This window comes from Saimiri boliviensis, chromosome 17 (genome assembly GCF_048565385.1).
Source record: "Saimiri boliviensis isolate mSaiBol1 chromosome 17, mSaiBol1.pri, whole genome shotgun sequence".
Lineage (NCBI taxonomy): Eukaryota > Metazoa > Chordata > Mammalia > Primates > Cebidae > Saimiri > Saimiri boliviensis.
In genome coordinates, this window is record NC_133465.1 from 56,034,786 (window position 1) to 56,054,786 (window position 20,001).

At 39.3% G+C, this 20,001-nt stretch overlaps 1 protein-coding gene across 3 annotated transcripts in view; it reads left to right on the forward strand.

The window, feature by feature from the left end:
- Nucleotides 1–20,001, forward strand: part of HELZ (helicase with zinc finger) — a 174,019-nt gene that overhangs the window by 62,803 nt on the left and 91,215 nt on the right. For all 3 annotated transcript variants that reach the window (XM_074388875.1, XM_010342501.3, XM_074388876.1), the window contains 3 exons: nt 13,098–13,431; nt 14,267–14,397; nt 19,794–19,973. In XM_074388875.1, coding sequence (XP_074244976.1) covers nt 13,098–13,431; nt 14,267–14,397; nt 19,794–19,973 — 645 coding nt within the window. The remainder of the gene's footprint in view (nt 1–13,097; nt 13,432–14,266; nt 14,398–19,793; nt 19,974–20,001) is intronic.

The window sequence follows — 20,001 nt, forward strand, 5'->3', positions numbered from 1 at the left end:
AACTTACAGATACTTTGGTTACCCTATTTATAGATTAGTTATGATCTAACTTTTGAAAATACCTAATTTCAAATTAAATACATGTAAAATTTACAATGTCAGATGGAGTATATTTTTTATTACTCTAAGACTTTAAATCCTGGCCCATTGATGGTCTCTTAAAAGGCTTTTATCAATTGTTGTCTGTAGGCTGTTTTAATGAAATTATCAGTTATTAAATAAGAAGGACAGTGGCTTGTATCATATATTTATTTGTATTATCTTGGATCCTTTTTCCTTAGAAAAGAACACTGTGTTAAATCATAAATATTGGGATTAAATAGAATTTAAAAGCTTATCAGAATCCTGGAGACTATTTTTGAGCATCATAGTAGGAATTCAGAAAAATATATATATTAACATTTATTTAATATTTTATTAAAGTTTATAAATCATTTCATTACTTTAGAATGTGCAAGTAAAGCTCAAAAAGCTTGTGGATTATTATATTAAAAATAATCTCTTAAAAGTAGAAACTTGTCTGAATAGAAAAAAGGAGAATCCCCACAAAATTGTAGAGGTTAAATACTGATCAAGTAACTAAGGCTTGGCATGGTGGCTCACACCTGTAATTGCAGCACTTTGGGAGGCCGACGTGGGTGCATTGCTTGTGCTCAGGAGTTTGAGGCCAGCCTGAGCAACACAGTGAGACCTCGTCTTTACAAAAAGTTAAAAAATTAATCAGGTATGACATGTGCCAGCTACTCTGGGGCCTGAGGTGGGAGAATCACTTGAGCCCAGGAGGTCCAGGCTTGAGTGAGCTTTGATCACATCACTGGCTTGGTGAGAGTGTGAGACTCTGTTTCAAAAAAAACACAAACAAAAACAAAAACAAATACTTGCGAGGGCTTTCACAGCCAGTCGGAGAGAGTCTTAAAAATACCAGCACTGATGGCAAGCTAAGTTGGTGTGATCCTTTTAAAAAATATTATTATAATTTTGAGACAGGGTATAACTCTATCACTGAGGTTGAAATGCAGTGATGCAGTTTTGGCTCACTGCAGCCTCAACCTCCCAGGCTTATTTAATCTTTAAAATGGAAGCTTACCTGGAGAGGCTGAGTGGCTGAGACTACAGGTGTGCGTCACCACAGCTGGCTTCATTTTTGTATTTTTTTGTAGAGATGGGGTTTTTGCCTAGGGCTGATCTGGAACTCCTGGGCTCAAGTGATCCACCCACCTTGGCCTCCTGAAGTGCTGGGATTACAGGATGAGTCACTGCACCTGGCCCAGTTTGTGTGCTCTAGCAGAAGAGTTGTTTGGCAACTCTTGTATCAAGGACTTTAAGTTTGAATCTTTTGGTGTAGAAATTCTACTTATGGGGAATCATAATGAAGAAATAATCGGAGTCAAAGATGTCTGGACACATGTCTTTTAAAGAGTAGTGAAGAATAAGTTAATTATGATACAGCTGTATGATTGAATGTTATATAACTGTTGAAATTATGTCCTTGAAGAATTTTTAATACAGTGATGACTCTCATGATATAATATTAGGGAAGAAAATACACTAGTTATAACACCTTACTGCCACTCTAATTTTATATAGACGCCTACACACATACATGTATGCGTTTATGTATAAAAACGCTGGAAAGAGTTAAAGCAAAATGTTCTGGTCAGTAGACTAACAGGTGATTTTTTATTTTGTAATAGTTTTTTCTACTTTTGAAATGTTCTATAATGACCATGTACTACTCTTATAATTCAGAAAATGTGAACAAGGAAATATAAAGAAAACTGGTACATCATCAGTGGCAACACTTGATGGTCGTGGTGTACAAAGGCCCTTAGGTATGAAAAGAAGAGATTGTGGTATGGCAGTGGTAAGATAGTGCATAGTATTTTTATAGGAACTTCTGAGCTTTCTCTCTTTTTTATTTTTTATTTATTTATTTTTTTGAGACGGAGTTTTTGCTCTTGTTACCCAGGCTGGAGTGCAATGGCGCGATCTCAGTTCAAGCAATTCTCCTGCCTCAGCCTCCTGAGTAGCTGGGATTATAGGCACACGCCACCATGCCCAGCTAATTTTTTGTATTTTTAGTAGAGACGGGGTTTCACCATGTTGACCAGGATGGTCTCGATCTCTCAACTTTGTGATCCACCTGCCTCGACCTCCCAAATTTCTGGGATTACAGGCTTGAACCACCACGCCCGGCCTTTTCTCTGTTTTTTAATCTTTAAAGTTATGTCATAGTTATTGACTCAAATAGGGATATTTATAAACTGAATGTAAATCAGCAGGATCACGATTGGTGTATTCTGTCCACAGCTACACAGAGTTTTGAAGGATCTTCAAGATAGAAATGTTAATTTATTGCCACCTGCCTAACATGTGACAAGTAGTTACTGTGCTAGAGAATTCTGGAATTTCTGGTGATACTCTCACCTAAAGGTAACCCTGGATATGAAGGCTGGTAAATTAAACTTCTGAATTTGGCAGGCCTGTAAAAGTTAGTGAAGTACAGTGCAAAATTGGTATACATATAAAGAAACAGATCCTATAGTAATCAGATAGATCTCTCGGAATGCATCTGTAAGCAAGTAGACATGGATTGTGAAGAATTTTCTAAAGTCTGTGACAGTTTCATATGTGCTTAAAAGAGTATTTTGTTTTCTCCTTCGCTCTTTAAACTTAGTATTTATTTGCATTTTAATGTTGCCTTGAATTTAATTTACATTTAGTTGTTAATTCTTTAAGTATAAATAATGTAAGATATATATTAACAAATTTGGGGGAGGTCTCTATGCAGCTTCTAAGCTATGATCTAGTGCAGGGCTCAGTCACTTTTTCTGTAAAGGGCCAGATGCTAAATATTTCAGGCTTTGAGAATTTCATACAGGCCTGGCTGCATTTCTTCTTCTTCTTCTTTTTTTTTTTTTTTTTAAATCTGTTGTAAGTTAAGGGCTATACGAAAACAGTCTGAAGGTTGACTTTGGCCTTTGGGCTGTGCTGTAGTGTATCTGACTAGACCATCTTGCTTGACTGTTCAATCAATACCAGTCATCAGAGCAAACCCAAGTCACCATTAGCATCGTGAAGAATGTTTTGTTGTGGTTTGAGACCCAATTTAAAGGTAGGAGACAGTGGTATGCCTATATAAACTCATCCCTCTAAATGACGTGGATGTGTATTGACAGTAATAAGTGTGTTCTGAACACACTGAAGTTTGCCTTGTTGTGACATTGTGGTCAGATCTGCCACACAATTAGTAGGATATTTCCAAGGTCCATAGAATGTTTCAGTTTTCTGTGAACTTTGACAATTTAAGCAGAATATTTCTTTTTTTCCTTTTTACCCCTTGAAACGGAGTTTCACTCTTGTTGCCCAGGCTGGAGTGCAATGGCGCAATCTTGGCTCACTACAACCTTCTCCTCCCGGGTTCAAGTGATTCTACTGCCTCAGCCTTCTGACTAACTGGGATTATAGGCGAGTGCCACCATGCCCAGCTAATTTTGTATTTTTAGTAGAGACAGGGTTTCACTATGTTGGCCAGGCTGTTCTCAAACACCTGACCTCAGGTGATCCACCCGCCTTGGCGTCTCAAAGTGCTGGGATTACAGGCGTGTGCTACTGTGCCTGGCCAAAGCAGAATATTTCTTATCACAAAAGTAGTATCAAGGAGCTTCATACTAGTTTTTTAAATTCTGATGATAAGGGTTGCAGGAGACTGAGGTGGGAGAATCACTTGAATCCATGGATTTGAGGCTGCAGTGAGCTGTGATTGTAACACTGCACTCCAGCCTGGGCTACAGAGCAAGACCCCATCAGACTATGCCTTTCACATGGTTATTTTAGCATTTCTTCCTAGAAAGTAGATTGAAAAATGGCTCCCAAGATTAGAAAATGGCTCCGAGGACAAAGTTTCTCTCTCATCTACCCTGTCCCCAACATGCAAGCACCCTCCATTGCAACTGTAATAATCAATTGGCAGTTTCCCCAAAAGTCTGTTCTCTTATTCTCATATCCTGTTTCCTTTAACCAAATACTTACTTTTGTTTTGAAACTGAGTTTCACTCTTGTCGCCCAGGCTGGAGTGCAATGGCCCCATCTCGGCTCACTGCAACCGCTGCCTCCCGGGTTCAAGTGATTCTCCTGGTTCACTTCCCAAGTAGCTGGATTATAGGAGCCCACCACTACACCTGGCTAACAGGGCCATGAGGAACTAACAGGTTCTGTGATGGGTGAATGAAGGTTGGAAAGTAGATTGAAAAATGGCTCCGAAGATTAAAAGACATTTTGGTTTGAGAGGCTGGATTTAATAATCCAGTTTTTTTTTTTTTTTTAAATTGAGATGAAGTCTTGCTCTGCCACCCAGAGTGGAGTGCAGTGGCGCGATCTCGGCTCACTGCAACGTCTGCCTCCCGGGTTTGAGTGATTCTCCTGCCTCAGCCTCCCGAGTAGCCGGGACAACAGTCGTCTGCCACTACACTTGGCTAATTTTTTGTATTTTTAGTAGAGACGGGGTTTCACCATGTTAGCCAGAATGGTCTTGATCTCCTGACCTCATGCGTTGGCCTCCCAAAGTGCTAGGATTATAGGCGTGAGCCACTGCACCTGGTCCTCCTTTATTTTTTCTTTTAAGGGATGATTTTTTTCAAAGCAGTACAGAAAGTACCGTTTTTTCTTAGGTGGTTTTAGTGTAAGATGTGTGTAGGTGGCAAAGATAATACTCTATTTCATTTCGTTTTAAGTTTTAGAAAATGCTTTTCTTTTGAGATTCGTTTTACTTCTTTTATTCTCAGTCACATGTTGATGTGTGTTCAGTAATGATTCTACTTTGAAGTGAAATCTGTTTCATTTTAAGAGATGTTTTCAAAAGAAATATACGTTAGCTATAGCTGTTGTGTCCATCAAACTGTCCCTGCCTCCTCAGGTCATTGTGGCTGGCTTCTCAGTGCTAACAGTTGGCATGACAGGCCTAGTGTGGGGTACATATTTTATCATTAGGATGGTTGCTGTTTCAATTCTGTTGCTCTGCTTCAGTAAACTCAGGGATTGTTTTATTACTTTGATTTTTATTGTTCATATAGTTAGAAATCATATGAAATGAAAATCACTATATAGATTTGAAATTTTTAAAAAGTTACACTCAAGAGATAAATTGTTGCTAAGGTTGATAGAACCATATTTCTCATTAGCATAGAAGTATCTTTTTAAGTCTATTGAATATTCAGTTGGCTATAATTCTGCCATTCCCTAAAAGGTTAGGAATTATGTAAACTTTAAGATTGATTTTATTATTTCTTTTGAGACGGAGTCTCGCTCTCTTGCCCAGGCTGGAGTGCAGTGGTATTGATCTCAGCTCACTACAACTTCTGTCTCCTGGGTTCAAGCAATTCTTCTGTCTCAGCCTCCCGAGTAGCTGGGACTGTAGGCACTTACCACCACGCCTGGAGAATTTTTGATTTTTTGTAGAGACAGGGTTTTAACCTATTGGCCAGGCTGGTCTCAAACTCCTGACCTCAAGTGATCCAAAGCCTCCCAAAGTACTGGGATTACAGGCTTGAGCCATCATGCCCAGCCTAAGGTTGATTTTAAAATGTGGCATGCAACAATGGAAAGATGATTTTTCTTCTTAGTAAGAAATATTTTTGTTAATTGTAGGATATATTTTCTAGTTTAGGTATTTCTGAGTTATTAAATTTCAAAAAGTTCATATTTTAACATCTAAGATTACTAACATAATTTTAGTTTTAGCCTGTTACTCTTTTATCCAAATTAATTGTTAGTAGCTGTAACCTCTACTAGAAAGTCCATAATGTCTGCATCTTGAACATGTGATGAATTTTCTGTGGGAAAAGTCTTAGGACTTTATTTCTTAGCAATTCTAGTGCCTCTACCACAAGAGATTGTTGCAGGGCACAACTAAAGTCACAAAAAGATTCTCTTGTTGCTCTAAACCAGGCATCCCCAGACTTTTTACACAGGGGGCCAGTTCACTGTCCCTCAGACCGTTGGAGGGCCGCCACACACTGTGCTCCTCTCACTGACCACCAAAGAAAGAGGTGCCCCTTCCTGAAGTGTGGCGGGGGGCCGGATAAATGGCCTCAGGGGGCCGCAGTTTGGGGACGCCTGCTCTAAACTGTGAGATTAATTTCTGGTACTTGCTAAATTGTGATCAAGTGTTTTGGGATGGTGATTCTCAAATAACATGAGTGAAATTTTGATATATGGCCTAAGGGCTGGGCACAGTAGCTCACAACTGTAATCTTAGTACTTTGGAAGGCCCTGGTGGGCAGGTCTTTTGAGCCCAGGAGTTTGAGACCAGTCTTGGCAACATGGTGAGACCCCCATCTCTACAAAAAATACAAACATTAGCTGGGCGTGATGGTGTGTGCCTGTGATCCCAGCTACTTGGGAGGTTGAGGTGGGAGGATCGCTTGAGCTCAGGTGGTCAATGTTGCAGTGAGCCAAGATCATGCTACTGCACTCTAGCCTGGGTGACAGTGAGACCCTGTCTCAGAAACCCACAAAAAAAACTATTTAAAAATGTATATGCCTTAAGATAGTTGAGTAGTATATTACAGGATTTCAAGAATATGTTAGGAATAATATAAAGTGGCTGAAGTGGGAATATGGTGCTTGGGAAAAAATCAGATTATTAAAAAACATAAAATTAATCCAATGAATGAAATTTATTGAATATTGAAGGTACTGTGTTCTATGCTAGTCACTGCTGATTCTAAGGCAAGCAAAATATGTTTCCTGTCCCCCATAAGTATGTAATCCAGTAGGAGAGACAGACCCATAAATACAGGGTTATGATAAAACGTGATCAGCACTGCACTAGAGGAATGCACAAGGGCCCCATGGGAGAGGCACCTTCCCACCTCAATGGAGAGGAGGAGAGTAGTCAAGTCAAGGAGAGGCTCACGTGTACTTTCTAGTCCAGATGGAATGTAAGTTGAACTTTGAAGAACAGGTAAGATTTGTCAGGTTTAGAAGTGGGACAAGGCCAGGTGTGGTGGCTCACGCCTGTAATCCCAGCACTTTGGGAGGACAAGGCAGGTGGATCATCTGAGGTTAGGAGTTTGAGAACAGCCTGGCCAACATGGTGAAACCCCATCTCTACTAAAAAGTCAAAAAATTAGCCAGGTGTGGTGGTGGGTGCCTGTAATCTCAGCTACTCGGGAGGCTGAGGCAGGAGAATTGCTTGAACCCAAGAGGCAGAGGTTGCAGTAAGCTGAGATGGGGCCATTGCACTCCAGCCTGGGCAACAAAAGAGAAACTCTGTCTCAAAGAAAAAAATAAGGGGAAGCAGCTAGTTGTTTATTATAGTTGCAATGGAGGGTGCTTGTGTGGTGGAGACAGGGTAGATGAGAGAGAAACTTTTTCCTCAGAGCTATAGAAAACTACTTACCAGATTTGCATTTTACAGAGATCCTCTGATGGGGGTGTGGAAAACAGATTTCAGACAAGAAGTCATGTTAGAAGTTTATTAGAGTAATCCAAGTTAAAAATGTTGAGATGCAGATGAATTAGGAAGAGGAGGAACTAACAGGGCATAGTGAGTCTTTGATGGGTGAATGAAGGTTGGTGAGAGAGGCAGGGTCAAGGATGACTTGATTTTTGGCTCGGATACCTGCATGGATGATAGTGCCATTCTCTAAGTAGTTAATACATAATAATACATGGGAAGATTGGGTTGGGTCACATTGGGAGGTCAGATAGTCAGTTTTGCATATACTGAGTTTAAAGGACATATAAACAGAAGTGTCCATTTGATAGTTGGATTTACAGCCCTGAGCTGGGAGATCTGGGAAAGGGTGACCTAGCAAGAACTTAGAGTAGAAGGAAGGCAGGTGGAGCTTATTGAGAGTAGTTGGTGCTTAGATGGGAGATGGAGAGCAGCTAGGAGAGGTAGGAAGAAAACTAGGAGAATATTACCATATAGAAGTCAGTGGAAGAGGGAGTTAGAAGAAGACATAGACTGTATAGTGAAAGAACAGTTAAGAAAACTACATCATCTTAGCAAAAAGAGGTGCTTTGTGAATCAAGAATTTCTTGCACTGTAAGTAATCTCTTCCCTCTGAGAAAGTTGTAATGACCCCTAAACTCTGCATATTATATGAGTAGTAAAGGAAAGCAAAATTTTAACTTCATTTGAGAAAGCATGAGTAAAGGAAGGGTTACTTTTTTTTTTTTTTTTCCAAAAAAAAAGACAGAGTCTCGTGCTCTTACCCAGGCTGGAGTGCAGTGGTGCCATCTCAGGTCACTGCAACCTCCATCTCCTGGGTTCAAGCGATTCTTCTGCCTCAGCCTCCTGAGTAGCACAGGCCAGGCCATCATGCCCAGGTAATTTTTGTGTTTTTAGTAAAGATGGGGTTTCAGCATGTTGGTCAGGCTGGTCTCAAACTCCTGACCTCAAGTGATCTTCCTGCCTTGGCTTCCCAAGGTGCTGGGATTACAGGTGTGAGCCCCTGCACCTGGACTCCTGTTCTTTTTAAAAGCATATATTTTATTTAAAAAGCAAAAAGCAGGTGAACACAGTTTCTGTGTAAACTGAGGAGTATTTTGTTTCATTGTCATTTCAAGACTTAAATGATTCCGTGGAGCACATTCCATGGAGTACATTCCAAAGAGTCAAGCACAACTAGATAACGTACTGTATTTCTTTAAATTACTATCCTACTCTTGTTTGGATCTAGTGAAATATGCATAGAGAATGAGAGAAATAATAATGTGATTTTTAGAAAGTATGCATATCACTTGTAAATATTAAGCAAATTCTGCTGGAATTCATTTGCTCATCTTATAAAGCCACATTACTAAATATTAACTTCAATGTCTATTTACAGATTTTTTTTTTTAGCCTTAAGTATTCTATAGTAAATATATTTTAAAATTACTAATGAAGCTCATAAACTGTTATTACAAGCATAAATGGCTATTCAGATGTGTTAGTTTCATTACTATTTCCATAACTACACAGAAGTATTTTTATAATTTTGTAAGTTTTAAATACACAAATGGACATTTAAAATTTTAATATAGAGTTTGAATTAGAGTATTTAGCTTTTTAATATTGAAAGCAATACACATATTTCCATTAAATAAATTTATAATGTTTTTAAAGGGTTTTATTTTTCCCTTAAGGATTTAAAAGAAATTCTTGACATCATGCATACAAAAGAAGATCTGAAAATAAAACAATTCAGTAATATTACAAAATAGCATTTTCCATAAATGAATATATAGATTTTTAAACAATTTAACCTTTTCAGTCAAAATCTTAAAATTTTGCTACGGCTTAAATGTCCTCTCTGAAACTCACTTTGAAATTTAATTGCCATTGGGTTGTTTTAAGAGGTGGGACCGTTAAGAGATTGTTCGGCCATAAAGCTCTACTCTCATGATTGGATTAATGTTAGCATGAAAGTTGGGTTTGTTATTTTGAGAAGAGCGATGGCCTGCTCTTATTCTCTGGCTCTCACTTGCACTCTCTTGGCCTCCTCGTTTCCACCACGAGATGATGCTGCATGAGGGCCCTCACTAGATGCCAGTCCTGTGGTCTTGGATTTTCCATTCTCCAGAATTGTAAGAAATAAATCGTTGTTATTTATAAATTACCCAGTCTCGGGTATTTTGTTATAGCAACACGAAGTGGACTATGAAAATTGATACCAAGAAGTGAGGCTATTGCTATAACAGGTAACTGTTATATGTGGAAGCAGCTTTGGAACTTGGTGATAAACAGAGGCTGGAAGAATTTGGAGGAGTAGGCTAGAAAAAGCTTAGATCACTATACATGGAACATGAAAGAACTTTCTAGTAAAGGCTCAGAAGAGAGCTGTAGGGAAAGTCTGAAACTTCTTAGAGATTCCTTAAATGATCGTAATCAGAATGTTGTGATCAGAAGTATGGATAGTAAAGGCCATTCTGGTGATGGCAGAGAACTTGGCTGAATTGTGCCCAGCCCTAGGGCTTTATGGAAGACAGAATTTAAGAGCAATAAATTAGGATGATTGGCAGAAGGATCTAAGCATTTAAGGTGCTATGTGGCTTCTTTTGGCCACTTACAATAAAATGAGAGAAGAGAGAAATTATTTAAAGGTGGAATTTATAATTAAAAGGGAAGCAGAATGGAAAGATTTGGAAAATTCTCAGCCTTGCCATGTAAAGAATAACAAAGCATGTTTGGGAGAGGATACTAAAGATGTGGCCAAGTGACCTTTGGATAGAAGGATGCCAGATTGTATTCATTAAGACAACGTAAGAGTGACTCGTAAGGCATTTCTAACTTCTTCCGGGAGCTAGGACCTTGAGGGCAGGGTTTCCAGAGAGGTGTCTGTGAGACCTGCCCCTATGGGGCCGCAGCATTTGTTCCTAGGGCTGCCTTGGGACTCTGCTCCCCACAGTGCAGTGCTCCTTGGCAGTGGTCCTCAGCTGTCCCAGCCATGTATGGCTCAAGTGGGCCCAGGTGCAGCTCGAGATGCTGCTCTGAAGGGTGCAGGGGTAAGCCTGGTGGTGGCTGCGTGATGCACAGTGCGTGAGCTGTGGAGCCTTGGCAGCCTCCGCATAGACTTCAAAGGATGTACTGGACAGCCTGAGGGCCCATGCAGAGACTTGTTGCAGGGGTGGAGCCACTGTGCAGGGCCCCTACTACGACAGTGCCTGATGGAACCCTGGGAGTGGGCTAGATCCTGAGACCCCAGAACTGAAGGGTCAGCATTATGCAGCTCCAGCCTGGGAAAGCTACAGATATAAGACTTTCAATCTGTGTGAGCTGCTGGGTAGACTGAGCCCAGAAGAGCCATAGAAGCAGGGCTGCCTGAGGCCTTGCGGGCCCAACTGCTATTTCAGTGTACCAGGATGGGGCACATGGAGGCAAAGGAGGTTATCTTTCAGTGTTAAGACTCAATGTTGTTTTCCCTTTTGGCTTTTGGACTTACTTGGGACCACTTGTTCCCTTCTTGCTTAGTTTTCCCTTTGGGAATGGGAATGTTTATCCTGTGCCCATTCCACCATTGTGTTTTGGAAGCATGTAACTTGTTAACTTGTTTACAGGCACAACTGAAGAGGAATTTGAATCAGGGTGAATTGTGCCTTGAGTTTTACCCACGTCTGATTTAGTTGAGTCTCTGGACTTGGACTTTTGAGTTTATCCTGGAAAGAGTTATAACTTTTAAGGGCTATTGGAATGGAATGAATGTATTGTGTAAGTGAGAAGGGCATGGCGTTTGGAGGCTGTGGGCAGCATGCTGTGGTTTGAATGTCTCTTCCAAAACTAATGTTGAAACTTAATTGCCATTTGGACAGTATTAAGAGGTGAGACTCTTAAGAGGTGATTAGGCCATGAGGACTCTACCCTGATGAGTGAATAATGTGATTATCACAGGAGCTGGCTCCTTACCATGAGAGTGGGCTGTTAGAAGAGTGAATTCAGTCCTCTCTTGCCATTGCTTTTGCTCGCTCTCGTGCCCTTCTGCCTTCCACCGTGGGATGATGCTGCTTGAAGGCCCTCACCGTATGCCAGCCCCTTGTGCTTAGACTTTCTAGTCTCCAGAACTGTAAGAAATAAATCTCTGTTCTTTATCAGTTACCCAGTCTCAGGTATTCTGTTCAGCAACACAAAACAGCCTAAGACAAACCTAAGAAAAAGGAGAAAATGTTGCCATCACTTCTTGCCATATTGTCTTATCTCTTATAGCACCATTTCAAACAGCAAAGAACTGTTCATTAGTTTACATCTTTCTTTCACTTCATATTTCCTTTTTTTTTGAAGTCAGAGTCTCACTCTGTTGCCCAGGCTTGGAGTGCAGTGGCACAATATTGGTTTACTGCAGCCTCCACCTCCCATGTACAAGTGATTCTCCTGCCTCAGCCTCCCTAGTAGCTGGGATTACAGGTGCCCGCCACCACGTCAGGCTAGTTTTTGTGTGTTTAGTAGATACGGGGTTTCACCATCTGGGCCAGGCCAGTCTTGAATTCCCAACCTCAGGTGATCTGCCCAACTCAGCCTCCCATAGTGATGGGATTAGAGGCATGAGCCACCATGTCCAGCTCCATATTTCTTGACTGTGTAAATTAATCTTGATTCTCAGTACTGCCTTCACACACGTGCTCTTTCATACTCACATGTACACATGGCAGTGTGAGGGGTATACCAACCGTTGTCTAATAAGATAGGCTTTAACTTTTCTTTCTATAATTCCTGCATGAGCCTGCCTCCATATGGCCATGAATGAAAATTTATTTTAAATGTTATTTATTAACATTATTGAAAGAGATGTTTTATGGTTAGAATCTGTTGGTAAGATCTACTTGGAAAGCAATTGTTTTAAAGTTCATTGTGATTTTCAATGCAATGTGCTTCCTTCTGGTTCCAGGTGATTTTAAAGTCTTTTTTTTTTTTGTCCCAATGGTGTGTTCAAACAGACTTTTATATTAATTAGTATATAATTAGTTTCATGTTAAATACTCACAACTTTTTCAAATGTGCATATTCTTCAACACAACTTAGTATGTATCTTTATGTAACTTATATGGGAGTTTATTCACTTAAAAAAAAAGTTTTGTTGGCCGGGCACAGTAGCTCACATCTGCAATCCCAGCACTTCAGGAGGCTGAGGTGGGTGGATCACCTGAGGTTACGAGCTTGAGACCACCCTGGCCAACATGTCAAAACCCTGTCTCTGCTGAAAATACAAAAATTAGCTGGGCATGGTGGTGTGCACCTGAAATCCCAGCTGCGTGAGAGGCTGAGGCAGAAGAATTGCTTGAACCTGGGAGGCAAAGGTTGCAGTGAGCCAAGATTGTGCCACTGTGCTCTAGCTTGGGTGGTAGAGTGAGACTCGTCTCAAAAATAAAAAATAAAAAAGTTTTGTTGTTTCCAGCTTGTTTCTTTTTTCCTGTTTTTTTCACTATCTCCAGTAATGGCTATAAGCAATTCAGCTTGTATTAAAGGCAAAAAGATACAGTTTTTAGCTTAATGAAGTGGAATTGATGTAATGCTTTAATTTTTGGTATGTTTATATGATTTACTTTCTTTCACTCTTCTAGTTTTAACATTTTTGATGTAAAATATTCAAACTAGTTTTCTACTTCTGATTTAGGTTCAACCTTAAAGTGCAATTGCAGATCCTAGCAAGCTTCATGCTCACTGGCGTTTCTGGAGGTGCAAAGTATGCTCAGAATGGACAACTTTTTGGTCGCTTTAAGCTTACCGAAACACTTTCTGAAGATACTTTGGCTGGACGACTGGTGATGACCAAAGTCAATGCTGTTTATTTATTACCAGTCCCTAAACAGAAGTTAGTTCAGACCCAGGGAACCAAAGAAAAGGTTTATGAAGCTACTATTGAAGAAAAAACAAAGGAGTATATATTTTTAAGGCTATCTAGAGAATGCTGTGAAGAACTTAATCTTCGGCCTGACTGTGACGCACAGGTATGTTTGAAGGTTGCAGTTTAACCATCGTGGTCTGTAACCTCATTGTCGGCTCATATTCTTCCTCTGGTTTTGTTTTTCTTCTGCCATCAACAAAAGTAAAGCTGACTTTTGAAGTGGGTTGAAAATTGGACTGGTAGTAACTCCCAGAGAAAAGTGATTCTTTTAAATTTAAGTAACATTTAAACTGTTCCAGTGTTATACAAGGTTGAGCTTTCTGATTAGAGTTTTAAATCAGCAATGGAAGAAAAGATGAAACTAAGCTACATCCTGGGACATCGCTCATCTGCAATTGTATCTGTTCCTATTCTCTATATGTTTATGAGTTTTTAGGTGAATTATGTCTTCAGTCTGCCATATTTAACTGGAAGACAAATATTTTTTCCTTTTAAACATAAAACTTGGTGAATATTATTTATTTATCATAAATTGGTAGCATGCCGTAGGGCTAATCATCTCTCATCACTAAATACTTCACGTCCTCTGATTTTTTTGCAAATGTATTTTCATGGGAATGGTAGAGTCAGGTAGTCTTTATCTAGAGGTTAGGTAACTTATAAATATGTCAGTTTCTTAATATGTGAAATGATGTTAATAATAGTATATCTATATCGTTGGTACTGTTAAATGAGATAATCCGTAGTAAAGTACTTGTTATGTTTATAAATGAACAAGGCAAATATTATTCATTATAATTATGATTAGACTTTAATTATACTTAAAAGAATCAATAAACTTACTGTCTCAAATAGATTCCTCCCAAAGTATTCTAGTGATCTGCCAGGATTGATGTTTGCTTTCATGCTGTTTTTTAAAAATTTGTTTTGTGTTTCAGGTTGAACTTCAGTTTCAATTAAATCGATTACCCCTCTGTGAAATGCACTATGCACTAGACAGGATTAAGGACAATGGGGTTTTGTTTCCAGACATCAGTATGACTCCCACCATACCATGGAGTCCTAACAGGTACAAAAAGGCGATAGCTCATTAAAAGAGGTTATGTTAATATTAAATTGAATATCTGTATCAAATAACTCAAGCATACGTTTATAAGAAAGTTTGCCTGTGCTGTTCGGGAGACACTAGTTTAGAAAAGAGAGTAAAAGAACACTTAAAATGAAACATTTGAGGTTCATCATCTATTTACTTTGTCTCAGAGTCTAAATGAATTCTATTGCTTTTCTCAACAGGCTTAATTTGATAGGATGCCAAGCAATTCAGGAATATTTCCAAGTAGAAGTTGAATGGCAAAATTAGGGCCTTTCTAAAGTGGTTCCAGTAGTGAATTTTAAATACTTTTTATTTATTTATTTATTTAGAGTTGAGATCTTGCTCTGTCACCCAGGCTGAAGTGTAATGGCATGATCATTGCTCCCTACAGCCTTGAACTCCTGGGCTCAAGCAACTCTCCTGCCTCAGCCTCCAGGTAGCTAGGATTATAGACACATGCTACTGTGTCTGGCTGATTAAAAACATTTTTATAGGCATGTGTCTTGCTGTCTTCGTCTAGGCTGGTCTTGAGTTTCTGGCCTCAAGTGATCTTCCTGCCTTGGCTTCCCAAAGGGCTAGGATGTGATCCACTTCACTTGTTCTAATTTAAAATAATTTTTAAAGATAGAAGAGATATTTATAAATTAGCAAAATGAACAAAGTACAATAGAAGAAACTACTTCAGAAACTGCTCTCAAGTTAATGGTTGTATATTGTTCTGCTTTAATTTTGTTAGGATGTCTTTACATGTAATTGAAGAAGGTCCTTCCATTTTGTTAGAAGCATGGATGGCAGTGAGAGCTGTATGCCAGCACCTGTCATTTCATCTCTTTACTGGGTTTTATCTCCTTAGTCCCTGCCCATGCTCAACTCACAACACCTTTTTTTTTTTTTTTTTTTTTTTGAGACAGAGTTTTCGCTCTTGTTACCCAGGCTGGAGTGCAATGGCGCGATCTTGGCTCACCGCAACCTCCGCCTCCTGGGTTCAGGCAATTCTCCTGCCTCAGCCTCCTGAGTAGCTGGGATTACAGGCACGCGCCCCCATGCCCAGCTAATTTTTGTATTTTTAGTAGAGACGGGGTTTCACCATGTTGACCAGGATGGTCTCGATCTTTTGACCTCGTGATCCACCCGCCTCGGCCTCCCAAAGTGCTGGGATTACAGGCTTGAGCCACCGCGCCCGGCACAACACCTTTTTTTAAAAAAAAAATCTCAGTGGCTCTACACAGTAGAAGTTTATTTATCACTGTGTCAATTCAATCATGGTAGGGTGGCCCTTTCCATGACTGATGGAGCCTCTGGGATCTTTAGTAAGTGGTTTCCAGGATCACCTTGGGTGTTGACATTCAGCTGGCCGACAGGGGGAGAGTGAGAGCGCAGAGGGTCATGTGGGAAGCTTTTCTGGGCCAGGCCTGGAAGTGGCATGTATCACTTCTCCTCACATTCCATTTCTTCTGGTCCTACAAACAGAGCGACAAGAAATACCCTTATGACAAAACCTCCGTCATTTCTCCCTTGTTTTGCTTACTGTTACCGTGCTGTCCCCTCCGTTCCTTTTACTGCCAAGTCATTGAGAGGGAGTAGTCTGTGTATTTCCAGTATTCTTTCTTATGCACTCTGTAACCTCTGTTTTCCTTTTGTGTACTATCCTGAAAGTGATTGGGGATCCGCTAATTGTAAAAATCCAGTGACATCGCCTCAGTTCCCTTCTGATTCAGCTTCTCGAATCATGCCTCGTTTTCTCTTCATTCTCAGAGCCAGTGCTGCTTTTAGATCTGGACTATTTCAGTAGCTTTCTAGTTGGCCTTCTCTCCTGCCGTCTGTGGCCCTGTTTTCTGGCTCATCCCAGATATTTCTCCCAGAGTTAGTTCTCTAAAATAATCATGTCATTTCACTGCTCACAAATCTCTGATGACTTCTCCTTGCTATGTCGCTAAAGGGTGAGCAGTGTAAGCCAAAGCGCCACTGTATGGCCTCTTTGACTGTGCTTTCCAGCAGTATCCTCTCAAATTTCTTTTACTTTTCTGTACTTGACACTCCTTTTCTCCCTCTAAATCCCCATGTTTTAGCAATATTGAATTACTTTGAAGGTTGTTTAATTTGTCTTATATTTATTTGCCTCCTTTCTGTTATTCTTTTAAAATTGTTTTTAATTGTGGTAAAATACACATAACGTAAAATGTACCCTCTTAACCATTGGAAGTGTGCAGTTGCATAGTGTTAAATATATTCACATTGTTGCGCAATCTCCAGAACTTTTTCTTCTCGCAAAACTGATACTATGTACCCATCAAACAACTCCTCATTTTCCCCTGCCTGCAGGCTTGCCCCCTCTTTAATTGATGTTCTCTCTCTCATATAATCTTTGTCCAATGATAGTTCACTGAAGATCTCTCTGTCCTTTGAGATTTGCAGATCATATGCTCTCTTCTTCAAACAGATGAACCTGACCCTTCCATGTCAATATTTTAACAACTATTTATTGAGTGCCTGACATGTGCTAGGCTCAGTTTTGTGCTTTTAAGTACAATTTCTCTCAGTTTTTCAATTTGTGTACATTTCTAGACTGCGTTTCTTGTTAGACTCTGGGCTTTTTACAGGTAGAGACCATGTCTTATTTTTCTTTGAATACCAACAGGATTTTACACATTAATCATATTTGGCATATTTACATTAATAAAAATTTCAGGTTTAAAGAAGAAAAGTTTCAATTGTGAGGCCATACCAGTAAGCTTTTAGGCATTTTTACTTGATGTGCTCACTTCTGAAAGTTATATTGTATGTAATGTAGTATATTTAAATGCCACTGACATTTTTTTTTTTTTTTTGAGACAGAGTCTTTCTCTGTTGCCCAGTCTGGAGTGCAATGGGGCGACTTCAGCTCACTGCAGCCTTCGACTCCTGGGTTCAAGCAGTTCTTCTGCCTCATCCTCCTGAGTTGCTGGGATTACAGGCATGCACCACCACGCCCAGTTCATTTTTGTATTTTTAGTAGAGACAGGGTTTCACCATGTTGGTCAGGCTGGTCTTGAACTCCTGACTTCGTGATCTGCCCACTTCTGCCTCCCAAAGTGCTAGGATTACAGGCGTGAGCCACTGTGCTTAGTTTTAACTGCAAAAGTAAGCAAACTTTCAAGCAGGAAAAGACTTTTATACCACTGTAATTTAAATAGCAATTGAAAGGTATTTGGGTCTAGGAATGTACTGAGAAACCATTAGTTGTAAAGGTAATGGGCTCACGCCTGTAATCCTCACACTTTGAGGCTGAAGTGGGAGGGTTGCCTATGCTCAAGAGTTAGAGTCCAGCCTTAGCAACATAGTGAGACCCCATCTCTATAAGTAAATAAATAAAAATAAAAATTACCTGGGTGTGATGCACATGCCTGTAGTCTGAGCTAGGTGGGAGATGGAGCTGGGAAGATTGCTTGAGCCCAATAGTTTGAGGCTGCAGTGAGCCACTATTGTGTCAGAAAATATTTTCTGGAATTTTGTGGCATGTAGATAAATAAATGAAGTTGAGAAATTGTTCTTAAGCATGTAGTCTATAAATTAATTATAACTGTATTAGGTCAGGGGAAGAAAGGACTTTGATAATTTAACTCTGGGGATAAAAAAAGTTTAAAATAAAGATGGCTGCTGTAGTTTATTTACCATAAACTTTTTCCAGTCAGCTGAGGAAGGAAGTGAAGAGCAAGAAGGGCTTCCTTTAGTTAAAAAATAACAAATTATAATAAGTGAGGCTTTGTTTTTCCTTTATTGGGTATAGAAACCCTTCTGAGGACTTCTTTCTCCATCTAGTTGATCAGAATTGGTCTGTAGCAAAGGAGGCTGGGAGATGGAGCTTTATAGCTGGTTAGGCTCAACAGTAGAGGCAGGCAGAGAGAATGCTGCTATGATGGTTTTAGGGTAACCATTCCACCTAGTGCTACTACATACATTAGGTCTGGACCTAGCCATCACCTAAGGCAGTTTTCTCATTTATAGAAGATAGAAAATGGCTGGATACTGGTAGAATTACGAATAAATAAGCTGGTTAATGCTGAGGGACTCTGAAATAAAATGAGATTTAGTGAGTGGCAAATTTTAGAAAAAGAAATATTGTCATGATTATATGGTGAAAGTTTGTTTTCTGAGGTTTTATATTTTTTAAGGAGAATTTTGTTGGTTTGAGATTATATGTCATAACAGTTATTTTATATATGTATTGTAGAGATGGGGTCTCACTATCTTGCTCAGGGTGGTCTTGAACTCCTGGTCTCAAGTGATGCTCCCACCTTGGCCTTTCAAAGTGCTGGGATTATAGGCATGAGCCACCATGCCTGGCCAGGTTATAATTTCTTAAAAATGGAAAGTGTTAAGGTTTCTCAAAAATAACCAGCTTCTGATTTAAGTAAAATATAGCCTCACAGAGGGAATTTTCCTGTCTAAACTCTGTCCTCTATTTCAGGATTATTTTGCAGGCACTTTGATTTTAAATTTTCTAAGAGTTTCTTTACACACCCTTCCTATTTTGATTCACATCTCTATCATTTTTGCCATAGTTGTTGTGATGTATAGTAGTTGTGAGAAAGAATGCTGTTGATTCTCCACTCAGTTTGATCTGTTTCAGCATCTGCTGTCCATTTAAATCTTCAAAACTTAGCCAAGTCATAGAACGGGTACTAATAAGATAGATCTCATTACAGTTGCCAAATGTGCAACTGTGACAGGTGTTCTGTACTCTGACCAATATGATATGTGTATTATTTGTGTGTGTATGTGCAAAAATATTAAACATTTCATTTTGTTTGGCTTTTTATAACAGACATTAAGATCTTTGTAAAAATTCTATGTTAAGATCTTTGTAAAAATTAGTATCTCTTAACCAGGGACATAGAGGTTTGTTCTTTTCCTCTTGTTTTAAACCTTACTAACAGATATTTTAAATAATTAGAATTTGGAATTTAGATAGTTTTCTTTTTGCATTTCATTTGCTATGCAAAAAAACCTGATACTCCATTAATATCAGTAAAATGTTTTCTGATGCTTTTTTTGTAACAGAGGGAAATTACATTTTTGAAACATTGCCATTTCTGCTTAAAGACCTGGCAGCAACTAGATTCAAAGTATGTGATTTCCTTAGATAAGTTACAAAAGTATTTTTGTATGTAGAATAGGACAAGATAAAATTAATTTTGATTTACATGTTAAAACACTCTACCCTGACTATTGGGTAACTTTCTAAAAAGTAGTTTAGAATAAGCATTTGTTTTTAATAGATGCTATGCTATTTCAGTGGTTTTAATGATCCACTGAAATTCAGGATACTTGTGTGTTGTGTTCTATTTATTAATGAGATGCATGTGTTTAAAATAAATTTTTATTTTCCATAGACAATGGGATGAACAGTTGGATCCTCGACTAAATGCAAAACAGAAAGAGGCTGTTCTGGCCATTACCACTCCACTTTCAATCCAGCTGCCGCCTGTGCTTATCATCGGACCCTATGGGACAGGCAAAACGTTCACTCTAGCTCAGGCTGTCAAACATATTCTGCAGCAGCAGGAGACTAGGTGAGAGGGTGGGAAGTGTGCTCATATT